This window comes from Molothrus aeneus, chromosome 14 (genome assembly GCF_037042795.1).
Source record: "Molothrus aeneus isolate 106 chromosome 14, BPBGC_Maene_1.0, whole genome shotgun sequence".
NCBI lineage: Eukaryota > Metazoa > Chordata > Aves > Passeriformes > Icteridae > Molothrus > Molothrus aeneus.
In genome coordinates this window covers 11630804-11651737 of record NC_089659.1, presented here as the reverse complement: position 1 = coordinate 11651737, position 20934 = coordinate 11630804, and the positions used below count along the sequence as shown (strand labels likewise).

Sequence of the window (20934 nt, the reverse complement as noted above, 5' to 3'; positions counted from 1 at the left end):
AACAGAGATTTGCAACAGAAAGCTGCAGGACAGGACTCAGTGAGATTGAGAAATGGGAAGTCTTTGGTAGGTGGCAGGGATCAAAGGCCCTGGCAGCAATTGTGATTGCCGGGAATCGGGACGGGAATATGACAACGAGTTGAGCTTTCAGGGAGAAGGAAGAGAGAGGGGGAAAAGTGTTTCAGCTGCCAACAACATTGATGGGCAGGCATCCAAAAGCAATGAACGACTGCATGTGTGCTTGGCATTGGCTCTCTGGAGGGAAGGAGTGGATAAAACAGAAAGAAGGAAGGAAAGAAAACAGCAAGGAAACTGAAAGCAAGAGAGGATCAGCTTGGATCAGCTCTACTCTACAAATGTCCTCACTAGCAGGCATAGCCCATGCTTGCTCTAATTGCACAATCCAGTCTCCATCACACAGCTTAAATGTTCCACATCCTGGAACTTTAGACGACATGTTTATTTGATTATAATTGCAAGGTCCTTGGGCACTTTTTAAGAGCAACTAGAAGTCCTCTTATTCCACAGGGAAACAAAAAGGCAGAAAAGCAAAAAAAAGCCCAGCATTAACACAGGATATTCCCCACCCTGTCATAAAAAGCTCCACTTCCCTTTTTCTAGAATGAGTGTCTAAAAAGCAGATGAACTCTTGCAAAACTCTTTGAAGAGCTGAGTAAATACTGAAATATTCTGTTGGGTTAGGAATAAGTTAGTTTTACTAACAAATTTTGCCTTGAAACTCAGTCAAGTTTCCTCCCTGCTGGATCTGTACTATTTTTAGAATACCTGTATTTGGGTGGTAACTAGGGCCATGCTTGCTAGCTACCATAAAATTCTGGTTCTGAAGGGAAATATTTTTTATCCCAAATATTTTATTCTCCTGAAATTAATCAAAATAGCACTTATGTCCTATTCCCAGTTCTGAGAAAATTTTGGAAAACTTGCTGCATCTCTCCCATAAAAAATGTGAGCGCAAAATTCCAAGTGACCATATTGTATTTGGAAAGGGCTGAAGGAGAGGGAGTTTGGGGAAGTTTGTGGAAGGCAGATCTGAAAAAAAAAGAACAATATGCATTTTTAGCACAGACGAGAACTGTAGAAATTAGCTGAATTTTCAGGAGGGATTTTGAAAAGCAGCATTCTGCCAGGGGCTGAATAACTGCTCCGACATCAAGAGAACTGCTCGGGGATGTGCGAACGTAGCTGCTTTCCTGGTAGAGGACATGAACCGTACCCGTCTGGGGCACGGTTCAATAGCTGTAGCAGACAAGTGCGAGCCCAGTTGTAAAAGGAAAACGACTTTGACTCGCAGAACGAGATGCTCGTGAGTCTGCGGCCGCGCTGCAGCGCCATGTGCGGAAGCACGGGGGGCACGGGGGGCACGGGGCAGCGGGGCGGGCGCGATCCCCGCAGGGGCTGTGCGGGCACCGCCCGCGTCCCGCGGCGTCCCTGCGGTTCCGCGACTGCAGCGCGGCCAAGCCCGGGCTCGGGGAGGCACCGACGGCTCCAGCGGAGGGGAACTCAGTGATCTCAGAGTCTTTTCCAATCGAATTGATTCCGTGAAGTGTCTCTGTGCTGGGCATGCGGGAGGCAGCGGCGAGGAGCGGAGGGCAGTGCAGGGGCAGCACATGGGGCACGGAGGGGTGACAGCAAAGGGAGGGCAGGGCGGGCAGCGCGGGGCCGGGGGATGCCCCCGTCACTGCACAGCCCTGCGGCCCGGGGCGGTGCTGCCCAGGTGGCGGGGCCGGGCCGCCCCTCCCGCCCGGCTCGGATTACCTGGGCGGGCCGGCCCAGCCCGTCCCGTCCCGTCCCGTCCCGTCACGCCGCCCTTCCCGGCTGGTCCGGCCCCTTGACGGGAAGTGGGAGCGAAGGGCTGCGCTGGGGCGGCCGAGCCATGGCTGTGCCCGCAGCAGCTCCGCTGCCCTGGCCGCTCCTCCTCGCCGTCTGCTGGGTGGTGGCCGCGGCGACGGCTGCAGGTAGGAGCGGGCAGGGCGGCGGGGACGGGGCCGGAGCTCGGGAGCGGCTGCGGGCTGCGCTCCGTGGCCGCGGGCGCGGTGCCGGCGCTGGAGCGGCCGCTCCGGCTCTCCTCGTGCGTGGGTCGTGCGGCTCGGCCGTGGCTCCGCGCACACGCGGGCATGGATGTAAGGGAAATGCGGGCATGGATGTAAGGGAAATCATTTCATTTTGTGGTAGAAATAGCCCGAAGCTCGTCAGCCGTGTGCGAGGCAGCGCCGGCTGCGCGCCCTGCCCTGCCGCTTACAGGGAGCGGGGATGCTGAAAATCTGCTCTCCCCTTTCATTAAGGCAGGGTCGGTAGAAATGTTTTAAGCTCCATCTTCGTTTCCTGGGACAGTTTCTGCCTTAAAACCCCAAGCAGAATCCCCCGCCCTCGTCCCGGTGCCCGCGTCTTGCGGCCGTGCGGGAGCGGCTCCGCCGGTGCGGGCACGCAGAGCCTCCCTCGCCCTGCGCCTTCGCTCTTCCTTTACTATTCCCGATTTTGGAAGTACGAATGTTTAGTTTTAGGAAACATGCGTGCGCGTCTGTGAGGGCTTCATAAGGACGCGGGCTTGAAGGTTTATTCTCTGCTCATGTTATCTAAAAACCCAGCTATAGACATTAACGAAATGTTATTTTTCAACTGTCTGCAATTTGGTTTATCATTATGAAATCAACTTTATCACTATGAAATCAACTTTCAGAAAATGCAGGAGGACAAAATAAAAATATGATGACTTTTATACTACTTTACAACACTCTCAGATGATACTTGAAGCAAAGGATTTGCTCATTAGGGCTTTTAGAAATAACGTGTTTTCTATGCCTCACATAATCTCTGCTGGCTATTGCTGTTCTTCTTTCCTTAGAAGCACCACTGTGGTTTTGCATTTTAAGAGTGAAATAACGGCTTGCTTACATTTGTAGTTGGTCATTGAGTTGTTCTGCAAAATTGCTACAGAAATTTTAATAACGAGAGCATGAGATGGTGAGCATGAGCATATTTTACACAGACAAAAGTATGAGATTGGCTTAATCTATGAATAAAAGCTGAATTAAAAACATTAAAACATGAGCTTCAGAATTATGTAGATTATTCAAAAACCGACTAAATTTAAACTTTTTATGCTAATATGATTTACTGATTAATTTATAAGCTGTAAATATTAGCACTTCTTTGTGTGGCTAGTAATCCACAAGCTTAAGTGCAATGGCTTCTAATCAAACCTTTTAGAAGAAAATGTTTAGAACTTCAGAGTAGAAATCAGGAATGACATCTTTTCATGATTTGTGGCTATTGTAGGTGTAAGTTCAATCATGACAAGATGGAATGCTTGGAGCTGTGTACTCTTGTTGAAAATGGTTGGGTTTTTTTTAATATGATCAAAAGGACTCAGTATTTGCGAACTTAATGTCCCAGGGCTGTTCCTAAAGCCCGTCCTCTGTTTTTGTTAGTGGAAGAGGTAATAGGCAAAGATGGTCTTGCTACGTTCAGTTTTCTCACTGGAGACTGTATTTTTCCAAGAATAAAAATTTCTCTTTTCTGCTCAAACAAAAATCACAAAAATTTTAAGTATTCAAACAAACCAAGCATATTCAAACTAAATCAGTGAATCTTTGTAATTATTCTCATTATCTGTGCAAGCACACGGATTATAATGGTGCCTGATCTTTACCATTGCCTGTTTTTGTACTATGCAAAGGTCTGAGAGAGCTCCAGAAGTTTGATGAATTCCCTTCAAGATTTAGCTGCTCTGGCTTTAAGGAAATGTAAAATAATGGTGTCATGGATGCTTTGAGCAGAACTGTTGCTCAAGGAAGCTCTTTTGCTTCTCTATCTTCCCTCTTCCTTGTGCTAGCAGAAGGAAACGGGGCTGCACTGTGACCTGGATGGGAAAACTGATCTTGATGGAATTATTCTGCCCTTTTCCTATGAGCTCACTTGAATATTGAGATGGGTCGAGCTTGGTTCCCTGGGACAGCAGGACCTGCAGCACGAGCTGATATCTGTTAGAAGTGTTCGTGAAACTATTGAGTAACGAGGGTACACTCTGCCCACAGACTAACAAGTGGTGGTGGCTCAGTGATGATACCTGGAGATACCCTGAGAAACAGAAATTGGCCTTCTGGTTCAACATCTTCTCATAGTACATATTAGAGTAGCCCTTTAAAAAACCAAAGTTCACTTTTACTTTTTTAGGGAATTCCCAGTTGGTGATGTTTTCTAGAATTGATGTCTGACACGTACTTAACTTTTTCCTGGAAGTTTGCCATTTCTTGTCGTATTTCCCTTCTTTGTTTTCTAATATGATCTTCAAGCTTTGTGATGGGTCTTGAACAGGCATTGACTCAGTGTACACGATAAGGAAGGGTCAAAGCACAAATGGATTTATCACTGTGACTGTCTCTGAGTCATGGTCCTGATCTGCTTCTCATTGGCTTTTGGGGAGGTAAAAAATGGATCCCTGAAGTGTGGCAGCAGTAAATTACTACTTGTCCCACCACACTGGTTTTGCTCACTGTGCCAGAACATAGCATTATATTTTTAATAGGTAATTGAGAAAACGGTGTGGTTTCCTTGTTGTTTTTTAACATTCTTGCATTTGCAATCTTTGCTTTGCTTGCAATCTTTGCTTAAATTGTGCTTCTAACATACAGCTGTTACTTGCAAGATGTAATCTCTTGTCTTTTTAAGGATTTCTCTTTCAAACATGCTGATGGATAACTTTTGGGGAGAACACAGTATTAATTGCTCCACAAAATGTATATACTGTTTTTACTAAAGTTTCAGCATGTGATTCATCTTCCCGCAACACGCAAAAGCTCAAGTACCACAACCACTGCGTTGTTGCAGGCTGCAATTTCTTAAAAATTACTTTTCAGGTAATTTGTGCATACTTAAAATATTTATGGGTTGAGGTAACAAGAATAATAGAAACACTTTAGTGGGCAGTACCTTATCTGATAGAAAACATGAGCTGACTAAGCTGAGAAGTTTTTTGTGTTCTTTTCTGTCAGAGAGTTAAAAATCTGCCAGTATTACTAATGGCAAAGTGTGAATTGTTACACTGGTAACTCCTTTCTTCCAGGAGCAAAAGTTCTTCCATCTCCATCCAACTTGAACTATTCATTGACCCATATCTGTACTCTGACCTGGACATGGAACCCCCCAGAGAACATCAGCAGTAGCTGCAACCTGGAGTATTCCAGTGACATCGTCATTAATGGGGTTCCTGAGGACAGAAGAGTAAGTGCATCACCTCTTTGAGCTCTGTGTTCCAGTAAATGTCCTACTGTTATAAAACTCCGTGTGGGAGAGCATATACACATATATAAATACAATTTTAATATAGCGTTTCGTTCTTATCATGGGATCAAAACCTCAAAAATGAATCATACCAGCATATGGGATCTTCAGATCATAAAAATCTGTCTGTTGCTCTCTGATAACTAAGTGCTGATGGTAACACAGAAGTACTGTAATAATAATGGGAGAAGTCTCCTTTCAGTCTTTGCTTATGCAGCTTTCTAGAAAAAATAGATACAGGGCAGTCTACATACTCAAGAGTTAAATGGGAATTTGCAAAGGCTTTTCTCCTTTCATTTGGACTCAGTTTAAAGAGACATGCAGATTGAGTTGCAGTTTGACAGTATTGCATCTTTTGGAGGTAATGCCAAGAATTAACATTCCCCATTTACCTTCTCCCTGCAATTACAATTATTTATGGGAGGGTTGTGTTTTGAAGTCAATATGGAATAGAAGACATATAACTCATTTATTTCGGGCTTTCTTTTTCTGTGTTAGATGGTTTGTCCAGATGTGCTCCTTGCTGTGGATTAGCTGCTGTTTGGACAGGGCATTGCTGTGGTGTCCATTGCTATGGGCTGTAGGACAAGTATTTTTACAATTTATTGACAGTAAGAAGATAAGGCCATTATTCCATTAACTTACTAATTATTCCCATTAACTCTGGGAATTTGAAGCCTTTGGCAGATGCCAGCTGTGGGGGAGGCAGTGCTGCTATTTCAGATATGGTTACAATTGATATGGTGCCTCTTGAAGCCGTCCATTGTTGTTGAGCCCTTTTACCAGACTTACAGCCTGATGCTTACACTGGCCTTTCCATGCTAACCACTGTATTTGTTCCCACAGCCCCAGGATATCCTGGACATGAGTAGGGATGTGGTTTGGCCAGTTTGGATAGAGCATTGAGCAACCTGTTCTAGCGGAACGCAGGAGCCCACAGCAAGGGGGTTGGAACTGGATGAGCTCCCTTCCAGCCCAAAGCATTTTATAATTCTGTGACTCTGGTTTTGCAAACAGCAGATTTAATGTCACTGCTAAAAGGGTGATGTTTCATTTTGAAACTAATGATCTCTAATAATCTTCATTGGACCTTTAGGTGAGCCAGTTGAACCTGCTAACACAGCAGAAACCTATTTACCTATTTTGATTGATTCATTAACAAATCAATAAGTAGAAAGTCTCTTTGGTTAAAGAGCTGGCCAAGTCTGTGGAAGGGTCTAATAGATACTAATGTCATCAGCAATGAAAGAACTGAAAGTCAGCAGTTTCACAGGACAGGATGGATTTTTCCTTTTTCCTTTCCTTCCTTGGAAATTTTCTCCCATTTGTTGCTAGAGATGATAACGACTGATGCTTAAGAGAGACAAAAGATGTGGCCAAGGTGGGGTGAGGGGTGCAGCTGGCTGCAGCCCCTTAGCTGGGGGGTTTTCTTTTGGGAAAGGCAGAGATACTTGGACATTTTGGCTCAGGGGTGAGTGGCTGGGTTCGGCTCTGAGCTCTCTCATTCCCAGGGTCTCAGGCTGCACTGTGGGAAGAATTCCCCACCACTGGGGAGTCCTGTGTTTTCTCCTACCACGAGTGAGGCTCTGCTTGTAAGAGTGGCCATTGAACTGGGGCCTTATTAACACCCGATCTCACTGGAAGGGACCCTCACCATCTTCTCGGGGGCCTCAGGGAATGCCTGGGACCGCGAGCCCCTTCCCCCTCGAGGAGCCTCTCCCGGCCGTGTTTGGCAGCTGGGTGCCGCTGCCCAGCCCCGCTGTTCCTGTGCCACCGCCCCGCGTGTTTCACTGCGCTGTAACCCCATACCCTGCCTGACAGGACACCCCGCGGCTCCTGCTATGGCTGAGGAGTTTCTGATTAATTTTGTTTTTTACTGTGGGATTTTGCTCGCCTCTGCCATTCCAGCTTGCTGTTTCTGAGGTTCCTGCTGCAGCTCCTTTAGCCATCCAGAGGGGCACTGACACCGGCTGCCCCTGGGGTTTGCAGGGGAAGCCGCTTTGCTCTCTCTCCCGCTGGCCCGCCCGCCTTTGGCGCGTGAGGGAGACGCGGCCGAGCTCAGCCACAGCGCCCCCTGCAGGCCCCGGGAACTCCCCCTGCCCGGCCGGGAGCCAGCAGCACCCCTGCTGGCCGTGCCCGGAACTGCACCGAGGGGAGGCTGGGCTGGGTCTGTGCTCTGCTGTTTGCAGGGTTACGCACGGGCATTCCAGTCGAGAAATGGTGTTCCTTTCCCCGTGTCTTTGCCTGAAAGTGTTGTCATCTTGTTGCAGGGGTTCCATACTGTTGTCTCCTTATTGCAAAAGTTTCGTATCTTCTTGTTGTTTCTTGTGGGCAGCTCCTCAGAGCAGTGACTCTTTCTTCACAAAGCAGCCAAGTGACTCCAGTTCCCTTCTCACCCAGCCACCCTGCTCTTCTATAGCACTCTTCTTCTCATTTGTTACAGCTGTGGCCTGTTAAAGTCAGGCCTGTTCCTAATCTTTGGTAATTAGCCCAGCTGCAACTCCTTAGGGGTGAGATTACTTTCTACACTATTTTTATTTTCTTATATTCTATCCCTCTACATGAAAGCCTTGTTATTTTGGAGCTATAATAATTTCATGGGAAGGGGGCCCATGTTTTCTATTCCAACAGAGGTTCCCACCTTCCTTGCCAGACACCTGTCTTTTAAACCAAGACAAACCTAATGTGTCCATTTGTTTCATTTCTTTACCCTCTCATTAGTGCCAATATTTATTATTTTTATATATGAGTGGTTACAGCATTCTTTGGCCATAACAAAGATATTTGTTTTTTATCCAGTTACCACTTAATTAAAAGGCATCCTCCTAGGCCAACAAAAGATGCTCAAGAAAGTGTGTGATAAAAGGATGAGCCTTCTCATGCAAACATACTCGAAATGGAAGATCATGAGATACTTGGGCTTGATGTGGTGTCACTGCTTTTAATAGCCATTTATGGGTTTGTTTTGGTAGATTTTTCTTCTGCTCCTTGAATCATCCAAACTCATCTCACTGCTTTTTGGTCGTGTCTTCAAATGTTCTTCATTCTGTTGGTCATGCCCTCATGTGCACACACACAGAGAGGTGAAGGTCAGATCTGTAAGTGCCTGTTTATACCGCTGTAGTATAAACATGCTTATTTTGTATTATCCATGAAGACTTTTCTAGGATCATTTTGCCCCTTGTTATACTTACTTCTTGATCTCTGTGTAGCCTTTGCTTATGTCTGTAGGTCACAGGGGTAGGAGTAGCTCTTCTTTGTGAGTTCTGACTGCGCCTGTGAAAGAAAAAAGCAAAGCCAAGAGATGCTGAGGCTTCCCACATAGCCGGACACTCGTTTCCTTTGGCTTTGAGCTGTAGTCTTTCTGAAGGGCTGTAATATATCCTGACACTGGCAGGAATTCCCACTGTCTGAGATGGTATGACAAATGTTTTGGTTTTCTTCCCCCCATCTAAACCCAGGAATGGAGTAAGAGCCGATTCCGTGTGACGGACGCGCACTTGAATGAGGAAATGCGCCTCAGAGTGAGAAGTGAGTGCAAGAATGACAACACCAGTGAGCCCAGCCCCTGGGTGGAGACCTCCCTCCTGCCAAAAGGTAATGGCAGCTGTAGGCAGACCCTTCTTGGCCTGAGGAGACATAGCTTTTTCTCTTCTCTTTCAACAAGAAATCATAAAATGCATCATAGAGAAATACCAGACACAAGGGGTGGTTTTATTGATAGAGCTTAAACAGAATGATTATACCACCTTTAAACATAACTAGGGTCTTCTAATGCTTAAAGTCTTCTGGGCAAGCTTGTAAAATTGAAGTGCACTTCCAAAACAGCAGTGTAGTTCCTGTTACTTGTCTTCTGCCTCCTTTGAGCCCTTCTTTCTGAAGGGTTGTAATGTATCCTTACACTGGCAGTAATTCTCTTGTGTCTGAGATGGTATGACAAATGTTTTGGTTTTCTCCCCCCATTTAAACCCAGGAATGAAGTATGAGCTGCTTTGGTTTTGGTGGTTGTGGCATAAGAGATGGCTCTGACTTCATTAAGCCTGCTGCCTTCATGACTAACATCTAAATCAGTTTATTTTGTATGATTTTTCTGTATAAACAGAAGGCCATAAAATAACTCTACAATTGTCTATGTAGGAGGGAGAAATGTAGTAAATTTAATAACTTGTAAAATAAATTACTTAAATAATTGTAATAGGGTTCTGTCTTTTTCAAGAGATGAGTGAGGTCTACAAAGCATAGCAAAATGAATAAAGAAAAACAAAAAATATTTTTTGTTTCTTGGCATGCAGAAGTATGGGGTCCACAGCAAACTGTTAGGAAGCAGACTTTGAGGAGTAAGCTATTTTGCTGAATACTTGAAGTTAGGATATACAGCAAGAAAATGAGCCTCTTGCCTAAAAGTCTGTCTTAACCCAGGAGCTTGACTTGATGTGGATGAAAACCACGTGTGGTTGGGAGAATCAGAGACCTTATCAAGCTTGTGTGGGTGTCTGCCAAAAGGGTTCTGGAAAATCAGGGAAGGAGATCATTAGGACAGCATGTACTAAACAGGCTGGGGATTTTAAAAGTGTGTGTGCAGATGAAATATTTTTATATATTTCTTGGAATAGGAAAACCTGTTTCATTTCCCTGTACTCTTAGTTGCTGCTTCAGGGAGAATGCAAGTTCCGACTTTCAAAGTAGATCTGCATTTAATACACATTTAGTTTTTAGTTCGTGGAGATGTTGCTGCTTGTTACAAGGAAAAGGTGTCCAATACAATGTAATATGGTAATACAGTGTAAAGAACTCATACAGAAATGTAAGATTGAATATGAAAGACTTTAATCCATAATTGCTCTGCCTGGGTGATCCATTGACCTATTCACAATTGCTAAGTACTCATTTGTATTGATGTGACTTGAGTTTCCAAATGCTCGATTTTAATGTCTAAAGGTATATGGGTCTCAATTAAAAAGTCAGTTTACCTAGTGTTGCTTCTGTCAATATTTAAGACTCAGAGGTATTTCCATATTATAAATACCAAGTAACTAATACTATATCTGGAGAAGCTAAAAATACTCAGCCTTTAATTATGGTTGACATTGATGGCTGTAAAAGCATTTAGCTTTGCTATAGTTTTCCCTGCAATTACCAGCTACTTTGACTTATTTTTAAAGTACGTGTAGATTAATAGAAATAAATATTTTCCTGACTCAATACCTTGTCCTTAGCATCTGGTAACTCTAAGTAGCAATTCAGCCATGGTGAACTCTGGGATGTGCTGTTATGATTGGCTTGCCTCTCAAAGTTACTCTGCTGAGATTTCAGGCATTGCAAGCTCTAAACAGCTGGAACTCATCATTTGTTGTGCTGAACAGGCAGTGTAGTCTGAGAGGTAACCAACCCACTTCTGCCTTCCAGTTTCAGTTATGAAATGTTTTACTTCTGGAATCAGCAGAGAAAACTTGGACAAAATAAATCTTAGAGAACATTTCCAACTTGCCTTGCAGGTATTCCAGGTACTGCTGCTGTTGACTTGGGCTGTGTTTGGCACAATCTGGAGTACATGGCCTGTACCTGGCATCGTGGGGAGAATGCAAGCAGTGACACCAACTACACTTTGTTCTACTGGTTCGTGGAGATTTGTCTTTGCAGCTCTAAAGTGCTCTAGGACTAATCTTTAGTTTTACATGACACATTCCACTTGTCTGCTTCCTGTTGCTTTTAAAGTTCCCAGGGCATTGTGTCCAAGTTACTGCTCAGTCCCATCCAACAGAAAACTTCACCAGTTAAGGGGTCAGAAGCTGCTATGGCCAAGACTTTTTGGGAAGTTGATATAAGTGTTTTGTGTCTGCTTCTGTAGCCCAAATTAACACAGCTGCTATTGCTCTCTATACTTTTGTTTGGGCACTTGATTCAAAGAGGGAATAACTAAGAACTAAGCTAGACCAATTATTAGTTGCTTTCTTTGCAGTCCAAGAAAACAGGATATTTAAGTTAGGATCACTCACAATGTATGTGTCAGCTCATAAACCATTGGGAAATGGTATGACATTAATAACTCTTAGCAGTACTTCTGTTTGCATCTTCAATGTTGTAAATAACTGATTCACCTTTAAAGCTATGAAGAATATCTTTTTATCATCATCCTCCCCGCTGGCCAGTGGACAGCCATAAATGGTGTCTTGTTCCCAAGGAACAGACTTGTGTGAGCCAGCTCTTGGCATTGATAGCTGTACATGCTGATCTATGCATACTTCTGCACCTTGATGGGGCTTGTGAAATGCCAGATTGCATTAGCTTCTGTAGAAATAGTGGAGTTTCCTTTTCGAAAGCCCCATGTTGTAGTTTTAAATCAGCTTTCTGTCTTATTTGAGCTCACTACATAAACTTTTTGCTTTTCTTCTCCAGTGACAGTCTCGTAGGCCAGCTGTTCAGTTCAGGGCATTTGGGCAGCCAGCAGCACAAATCTTGCTGCTTTCATTAAATGTGGGGGGACTATTTGTTCCCTGTCTAGACTGCTGCTCAAACTTCTTCTTTGTTACAAGAAGAAGACCACTGCAGGGTTGATGATCTGAATTTCTGGGTAGAGAGATACTTACTGGAATAATGCTTTAGATTTGAGCTATATATTTTCAACCTGCCCTTAATTTTAATGGAAGATGTAGCTGCAGTGACTTCAAAGTGGTTTAATTCATGCTGCTTTGAAAGAATAATAATTTTTAGATTTTAAAGCCAAAAACTAAGGAAACACTTCAATTTTAGACTGAAAGATACATTTTCCACAATGCCAGTGAGGTAGAGCTTTTTGTTCTGTTTTTCCTGGGAGGAAAGGCTATTGGTATATTTCCATTGAGACTTGGGCCACAAAGAGAAGCAAGGAAGAAGTTTGTCTTCCTAACTTCTCTGTTATTGGAAGGGAATACTGACATTTTGAAAATCAAATCGGGTAAATAGGTAAAACTCAACTGTCTCAAGAGCTGTGATACTTGAGGCAGAGCTAAAGATTGATCAGCTCACTCTATCACAGAGATGAAATTCTGCTGACAAGAAGTGGTCCAAATTAGTATGTTTTCTAAATATTCTTTACTCCTTGGAATTGTTCTATGTGGAAAATGTGAACCAAAGCTGACAGCAGTTGTTCTTTTTGATATAAAGCAAACCTGCCTCTCTTTCTGCTCCTTGGCGCTCTTGACAAAAACAAGACTCTTTCTCAAGCTTGAGATAAATTAGAGGCTGCTTACTTTGCTTAGCTTTACTTTTTTATATACTATAGCATAGCTTTAATGCAATATCAGTCTTTAGAATTTGTAACACACATTTATAAGCAAGCCTCCCCCTTGCTGTCCTTTTCTTCTGAATGATTTTTACAAGAATGATTTATTCCTCTAGGTTTGATGGCTTGGAAAACCCTAAGAGCTGTAGCAACTCCTCTGTAGACCGAGGAATCTTTGAATGCATTTTCAATCTTACCTTCCCAAAAGACCGGAGAACTTATCCTGATATAAGTATTTTGATTAGAGGTGATTCTGAAGAAGTTAGGCCTGTGTGTGCAAGTAAAAATCCTACCACACTTGGTAAGTTTAACATCACATCATAAAAATATAATTAAAATAAGAAACTCGGTAGTACGTTGTTGTGTTTGAGAAACTTCACCTCATAAAGTATGGATGAGACAATGAGACTAGATGCTCCCTTCTACTGACCTTTGATTTGAAATTATACAGACAAGAGTTTGTTTTCTGTGCAATGAGTATCTGGGAGGAAGAGGGAAGGGTAATTTTCTATTAACTTCTACTCTTATTCTTTAGTTGAATTTACTCTTTTTTTGACTTACTGGTGCTAACTTCTTCCTCTTTCTCTTTTTAATCTGGTGTAAGTGTAATATTCTGCAATACAGGACTGAACAATTTTTGCAAGCGGTGAAATAGACTTTTGAACTAATTATTCCATTTTGCATTTCAGTAAAACCTGCCATACCAAGACAATTGACATTGTCAAAGACTAATGATAGAATTGATGTAAAGTGGAGTGAATCAGAAATTTTTCCAAAAAGTTGTTTACAGTATGAGGTTAAGTGTTCCAGTGGTGATTTGGACACTGGTCAGATCATTGCAGTAAGTTTTCATTGCTCTTTTTTTTTTCTGTGAATCTTTTGAAATATTTGGGGTTGATAATGAGCAGTTGCATGTGACTGGGTCGGGTGCCAGAGCTGAAAGTGCTGTGTGAATATAGGATTTTTCTCTCATGCTGTAGGTTTATGTTAGTAAAAGCTGTACATCAAAATTCATGACAGTCTTATGAATCCTTCCCATCATTTTTAGGTTAATTTGTTAGTGTGAGAACAGTCTGATAAAGGGGGATTTACTAAACTCTCAGGAAATGGTGCCTGTCTGCTTCTCAGGCATATGGGCTTTGGTGTCTTGGTGTTGGGTTTTCCTGCTGTTGGTCTCTGTGGTCATGTGGCAGCTTTGGATTTAAATGCTGTGACCTGATTGCCCTAAAGAAAAATCAGCTGCTGGTGCAGACAAGAACAGAGAATCTCTCAGAGAAAAGCAAGGGGGTAAAGACTGAGGATGGAGGGGAAGAAAGAGGGGTGCACCCTCAGATACACTGATTTTAGTGTGCACATAAAAGCATTGAGTTCAGAGTCTGGATGGACTCGTGCTGTATGTCCACAGCCAAACTGAATGTACTGTTTGATCAGAATGGTAGAAACAACATGATAAATTTCAAAGTGAGTGGGAGTCTTCTCCTGTGGGGAATGTTTAGTTGCTTATTCTACCCCAAACTCGAATGCTAGCAACATTCCCCAGGAAACTGGTATTTTGGATAAAAAATAAGTGCAGTTAGATCCTATCTAGGGTGTCCTTTTCTCTGTAGAGGCATCACAGAACACTTTGGTATGGTTGATTATGCTGCCCTGACAAGAAGCGAAGGTAAATCACAGATATTTCTCAGAAAAAGGAAAAAAAAAGTTAAAAAGGCGCTGTTCCAAATGCTAAGTCTTAGTTTAATCATTGATGCCAAATGCTGCATGATAGATGTAGTGAATGAGATTAAATCTTAGCTTTGGAATGTGCATTTAGGCCTTCTGTGCTTGTTAAATTCCACTATGTCCTATTTGTAATGAGGTTTCATAGTCATGAAAAGGTCTCCCATCAAAACATTCAGAATGCATTAGCTGCACAATGTAAATAGTCTTGGAAGTGACTGAGAATACCTTGGTAATTGAACAAAGCAAATTGCCTTTTCTTTTTTGCCTTAGTCTGAAAGGAATTCTGTGTCAATTCCTGGCATTGATGCTAACAGCAAGTACAGCTTCAGAGTGAGAGCAAAGCCAAAGCGGGAGTGCTACAACAGCCATCTCCAAAGCGACTGGAGTGAGGAAAAGAGCATTGGTGAGAGACTTGTCCCTGCACCGTGCTGCACTTTACTCTTCATCTCTAAGGCATTTCATACCTTTCTGTCTGCTAAATAAATGGGAGTCAAGGATCATCTCCTTATGTACCTATTTAATTTTGAGTGAAAAAAGGACAGAAGAGCTATTCTGCAGCACCACCTTCAGCAGCACCACCAGTCCCAGCCTGTGCTGCTGTTGATAGTGGAGCCTTTTGTGGAGCTATGCAAAGTCCAGTGTAGCCAATTTTTCAGCCCTGAGTCTTGCTCATTTGCATCTCCCGGCCAAACACATCAACATTATAATCCCATCTTTGGAAAACAAGACTGTCCTTGCCTACAAAAGTGCTAGTGAACTTGAAAAAGCACTGAGTCTATGAACAAATTGGAGAATTAACTATTTTGTTGTCATTATTCCTAAAAAGTCTCTCAAAATATCCCTAAGTTTCTACAATTTCTGTTTTCCAGGTGAGAAGAGGGACTCTACAATCTATTTTGTTCTAATAATTACCATTCCATTAATAGTAGCAGTATCTACAATAATTCTACTGGTTTATCTAAAAAGGTAAATATTGATCTCTCTACATTTGCTGCTGTCTTTGTCAAGGTGAAAGTTATTTAGAATCTGTCTGTGTCAATGTTCCCCTTCTGTTTTGGGGAGTAAAAATAAGAAATGGGTAGAATTGCACAGAGAATGAAGGCTGGCCAGTGATGTCAGCGTTGACTCCACAAATTTTGTTGACTGTACCCAAACATGATTTTGACATTTTTAAATGATTCTGTGGTATTTAAATTATTTTTGAATTAATATATCTTTCATCTAAATATTTTCTTTTTAACTTTATGAAGGTTGAAGATATTAATTCTTCCACCAATTCCGGACCCAAGAGAAATTCTTAAGCGCATGTTTGGAGAGCAGAACGAGGATTCCCAGGTTAGTAAGAAGCTGTTGGGTCAACAAATCTATTGAACTGGGATCTCTAGGCCTGCAGTTTTGTTTTTCTTATGTCTGTCTTATAACTAACTGTGTATGAGTAAGTATATAATATGAAGATGGGGTATTTTACAATACTAGGAGTTGTTCAGAAACAATTACCCAAAACTTAGATTTCCTCCCCCACCCCCCCAGCTGTATAGTTTTCTAGTTAGATTAATAGAATTGCATTATTCTGTTACTCCAGACTACTAGTCCCTTAAATTTGTTTCAGGCTGGGGTTTTTGGGTGGCAGTTTTCTGATTGTCAGGCTTCTTTTGCTGTGTGGGTTTTGGTGAGGATTTTTGGTTTTGTTTTTGCAACTCTATTAAGTGACTTCTACTGAACGTTTATGTCTTTCTGCTACTTAATCATATTTATGATGCTGAATTAAGCTATTTGTGTTTGACTTCCAGAAACTAACATTTTTAGTACTCTCACATTTATCATAGTCTGTTAGCTAGGAAGTAAATCAGACATATATCTTCTTGTTGGCAAAAGAACAAAAGCAGCTATAGTTTCAGTCACTGGTTGATGAAAGGCTTGCAGTGGTGCCTTATTTCGGGGAAAGAAACATAATACCATTAAGGAAACTGATTTCTACATAAATCTCTCTCAGTAGCCCTTTATAAAAATCTAAAGAGAAGCACACTGACAAGCCCTAATTCAAACCTTGACATGAATGTTGTTCTCCCAAATGGGACTCTTGGCCACGAGGGCTGTTACTGTGGTAGCAGTTACACTTTGTTGTGCTTTCACAAGTGTTTTGTTACTGCCCCAAGTAATTTTCTCTGTGTGAAAACTCTACAAAGTGTGTACATGCTCAGTTCTCTATCCTCCTGCCTGAGCTTCACCCGTTGGCTGTAGTTGGAAGCACCAACCTTCAGTTCTTCATTTCCAGAGGACATCTCTTCTGTCAGCCAGGCCTAAGCCATGGCTCTAAAAAGCACATTTTGTTGCCCAGCTACCTTGGCTTTCCACCATAATACAGGGTATATGTTGTGGAACAGGGGTCTGTCTTACTGGGGTGAAAAAGCAACACTTGCTGTGAGGAAATACTGTTAAAAATGTTGTTCCTCTCTTTCAGAGCTCTGCAAAGGATGAACCCACGAATACTTTTGACAGGTTAATTATAGAAGAAGAAATTCATTCTTTAATTTTAACAGAAACTTCAGAGAGCTCTAATCCTGAAAAAGAAAGCAGGTAGACTCTGCTTTATCAATGATTCCTGCTCCTGTACCTCAGGTGCCTGTAGATGTGAAGAGGCCTGTGAGGCACTGGCCAGCTCTTCCTTCCCTGAAGATGCATCACTAACAGTGGCTGTTCTTCCATCTCTGCCAGAAATACCCATCTGAGCTCAGTCAGGATGAGCATGTGTGTAATCCCATGGGACTGCATTCTGGGTTCCCTGCTCTGGCTTCAGCCAGCTCTGCCCTGCAATTGTTACTGCCACTTGCACTTGTGTTTGTGCCTCACACCACACTGTCAGGGTTGTTTGTTAATTGTTTTTTTTTGGAGCAAGCACTGTGACTTCTCTGAAGTATTTGGCTCTGTTTGCAGTAGGTGGGATGGGTCATTCCTGCTACCACGTGGGGTGGCAGAGCATGGACTGTTTGTGGATAACCCTTTGTGTGCCTGGGCTGGGCACTCTCTGGAGGGCACTTATGGACTGAGCTTCTTGTGCTTCTGCCCATCAGCTGGGGCTTGGTCAAATCCCACCAAAGAGGGTATTTTTTAAAGTTGAAAATGTGTATGAAAAGCCTCTGCTTTCCAGCTGGTGTTCAGAATATTCATAAAAAAGGCTTAGTTTTATTATCCTGTCAATTGCCTGTCCTCAGATGCCTTGCCTTCACGGACTTCTTGGGTTAATTATACTTTGTGTAAAAGGAGAAATAGAATTTTTTTTACTTGTTCTGTGCAGTAGCAGATAACTGTATTGAGTCTCACCAGACTGTGATTCTACTTTGGCCATATTGGCCTGAAGACACATGATTTTTAGCAGCTAAGTTGTCCTGAGCCTGTCCAGCAAAAATATCAGGATGGATGCATGAGTCTAAGGAGCTGTGATCAAAAGGATTAGCAAATATTAAACCACTGAAACCCAACGAATTCAAAAGCTTCAAGACCCATCCTTACTGCCAAACTGATGGATCTGGGGAAGAGGGGGTGACAACCTTGACCTGTTTTCTAAGAGATAAGTTTTATTCTTTCTATAGTGATGAGACTCTGATTTGAGCTTCCCCTCTAGGACTTAGCAATGTAAAACAAGGTGCTGATTTCACTTTTTAAAAAATATTTCTTCTATATTTTACTGTAACAGTTTGACAGGTGTTTTTGTTGTTGTTTTGTTCATTCTTTGATGGTTTTGTTTTGAGGGTTCTTTACCCAGCAAAGCTCAGCAGGTGTTTTCTGGACAACTGTGACATTTTTCTGCTCTGCATTCTCAGCATTAGTTTCTGCCCTGTGCTGCAAGGGTGGTTACAGTGGTACCTTGATTGTGCTGGAGGAAGAAGATAATGGAATGGAGAGAAAAGGATCCATGGAAGCTCTTTTTGATTAGTGCTCAGGGATTTCTTGCTCCTTCCAGATAAGTGCAGACAAGTGAGTCAGGGATGTGGGCAGTCTTAGCAGACTGGGAAGAGATCTCCTGATAGGCTTTATAGGAGCAGACTTTATAGCTACTAACCTTTTAAAGTTCATCCTTGTCTTCAAACTCCATTCAGTCAAAAAAGTGAAACTAAATGCTATATATTTAGAACATATTGTTCTGCAAGAAGTAGAATGAGTACCACAGGCTTTTTAGCTACAAATGTGCATCTTTTATGCACTTATGTACTCCCTCCTTATCGATAAATCCAATTCTTTCCCATTGTTCACTGAGCCTCTCAAATACAGTTTTTCCATGTCTCTTATCCACCTTTTGTTAGTGTTAGAAAGGAGAGGAGAAATGTAGCAGAACTAGCAGACCCCCTATTAACACAAGCCTTTTACCTCCAATCAGGCTAAAAAAGCCCCAACAATACGAAAATTAGTAAATGAGACAAAATAAAAATAAAGCCTCAGGGATTTCAGTGAGAAAAAACTCAGGTTATACAAAGTCAGCTAGTAGCACTCTCTGAAATTCCAGAGATTAAGGAATAGCATGAGGAGAAGAGTAATTACATTCCTTTTTGAATTCATTCCCTCTGCAACATTGATGTCCTTCTAATGATAAATTTTCCTTCAATCTACCTCATCTGGAATGTTGCTCAACATAGACCACTAGGCAGAAATGTATAGTTGCCAGATAAGTAAACATAACAGTGTAATATAAAGTTTTGTAGCTTTCAGCATAGCAATCTAGGAAAATCAGTACTTACCCCTAAATTCTTTTGACTTTTATGGTGGTGTCTATGACAAAACCAAAACTTATTTGCTTTAAAAAAAAACAAACCCAAACCAACAAAAAACCCCAAAGAAATTTGTAAAGCCATAGAATGAAAAAAAAAAGGATGGAAGGTGTTAGGCCAAAAGGAAGATTTAAATGCTAAGGATGGTTTAAGTCACTATATAGGAAGGTTTTGAATAACACTAGTTGACACTTCCTCATGGATTCATTTATTGAGCCTGTGTTTCAGCATGTAAAGCAAGTATCTGAATATACTTTCACCTTTGACATTTTTTTTTTAAGGTAAGAGGTTTTTTAGCTTGAAATTATCCAGATTTTGCTATGATTTTTTTTTCTTCATTACAGTTACTTGATCTGTAAATTTGTTTAAAGAGTGAATAAATGTGATTGAATGCTTTTCAGTGTAATGGCATGGCATTTTGTTCTTGGGTTGAGGAGATTAAACTGAGGCCAAAGCAGTGAATTTTTAATGAGGAACCATGTCTGAAGCATGCAGAACCCAGAGAAGAAAAGCTGAGTTGCTTTGCCCTCTTCCCTTTTAAGAGTGAATTGTTTTAAGAGTCCATTGTGGATGGACTGCATGCCATGGTTTTGGCTGGGATAGTGGAACACAGATGGAGCTGAGCACAAGGTTTGGGCTCTCACCCTCTCTACTCAAGGCCATTCTACTTTCTGACATTGGCACATTATTTCAACATCATAGAGACTTAATAAACCATCAAACTGGAATTTGACTGAAATTGCTGCAGCTTTCCCCAATGTATCTTCAGTATTTTACATCTTTGTTAGCTGCTGAGGTTATTGAAAATGCCAGGTTGCTAAACTGCTGGAAGCCATCAACTTGTCACTTAGACCCAAATATATTCAAGTGCCAAATAAACACATGAGTAATGGCTTCTTGGAAAGACTGAGAGAGAATTCTTAGTTCCCTTTAGTGAGCTGATCATTCAAAATTAAGATATAAACCATGACATCAAAAACAAGACTTTCGTGTTTCTCTTTCACAGTTCTACAGCTTTGGTGGTAATAATGACTAACAATGATTTTAATCACTCCCCGTAAGTGACCTTTTCCTATTTTAATATATTCTGTTAAATAATCTAAGCTTTCTGTATTTGGCATCATTGAGAAATTGAACAATTAATTTCTCTTTTTTTGGTTAAGGAATGACATGACATAGTTGAAAGAAGTTCAGAGGAGCACACTGAAGTATAAGTCCCAGTGTTTCAGTGCTTACTGGGTAGAACTGTTCACAGGTTGGGTATTTCCATTCACTGGAAAGTATTCAATAAACTTATTTCTGAGCTGGGACTTCAAATACTCAGAATTTCCTTTTTATTTTTTTTCATTATTAAAAAAAAATCACATAATGAATTTTTTGTTTTGGAGGGTTTTCCACTCACTCAAGCAAGAACAGGATGTAGGTGAGTAGGGGGTGGAAGTCCAGATATGGTCAGGATGTTGTAGAAACCTCCCTCCCTCCTCACCCAAGTGCTGTGGTCGGGCAGCAACTGAGATCTACAGGAACAGGCAAGGTGGGGCTGGGAGGAGAAGTTCTGCTGGGTTACTGAAGGTTCATCAAGATATTCCCCAAATACTTCATATATTGCAAACAATATTTGCAAAATATGTTTTAGGGGAGCATTGCCAGCTGAAGAAATGTAGCTTCTAGATAATACTGAAAATCCAAATGCAAAACCAGATTAAAATCTCTATTTGGATGAGCTTTCTGCAAGCTGTTGAATGAAGGTGATAGCAGGAGGCTCAGATCACATGATGTAACAAAATCCACACTGTTACCACAGCAAAGCAATGTGGCTTTGGGTGGGTGGCACGGGGAAGAGAAACTTTCTTTCGGGTCCGGAAACTCTGTCTCAGGTTTCTAACA

The 20934-nt window shown here is 42.0% G+C and overlaps 1 protein-coding gene across 1 annotated transcript; it reads left to right on the top strand.

Moving 5' to 3' along the window:
* The first annotated feature begins 1871 nt into the window (after positions 1–1871).
* Positions 1872–19453, top strand: IL13RA1 (interleukin 13 receptor subunit alpha 1). Its single transcript, XM_066559570.1, has 10 exons — positions 1872–1976; positions 5084–5241; positions 8763–8898; positions 10797–10917; positions 12679–12863; positions 13252–13403; positions 14555–14687; positions 15154–15250; positions 15535–15619; positions 16746–19453. Exons 1-10 carry the CDS (start codon positions 1895–1897, stop codon positions 16863–16865), a joined length of 1269 nt encoding a protein of 422 aa, XP_066415667.1. The 5' UTR covers positions 1872–1894; the 3' UTR covers positions 16866–19453.
* Positions 19454–20934: the final 1481 nt, after the last annotated feature.

What these genes read in the sequence shown, in the direction of transcription:
- IL13RA1 (XM_066559570.1), top strand. Translation starts at nt 1,895, where the DNA reads ATGGCTGTGCCCGCAGCAGCTCCGCTGCCCTGGCCGCTCCTCCTCGCC. An exon ending in GACCTCCCTCCTGCCAAAAG is followed by an intron (nt 8,899 to 10,796) that starts GTAATGGCAGCT and finishes CTTGCCTTGCAG; the next exon opens with GTATTCCAGGTACTGCTGCT. An exon ending in TAAAAATCCTACCACACTTG is followed by an intron (nt 12,864 to 13,251) that starts GTAAGTTTAACA and finishes TTTGCATTTCAG; the next exon opens with TAAAACCTGCCATACCAAGA.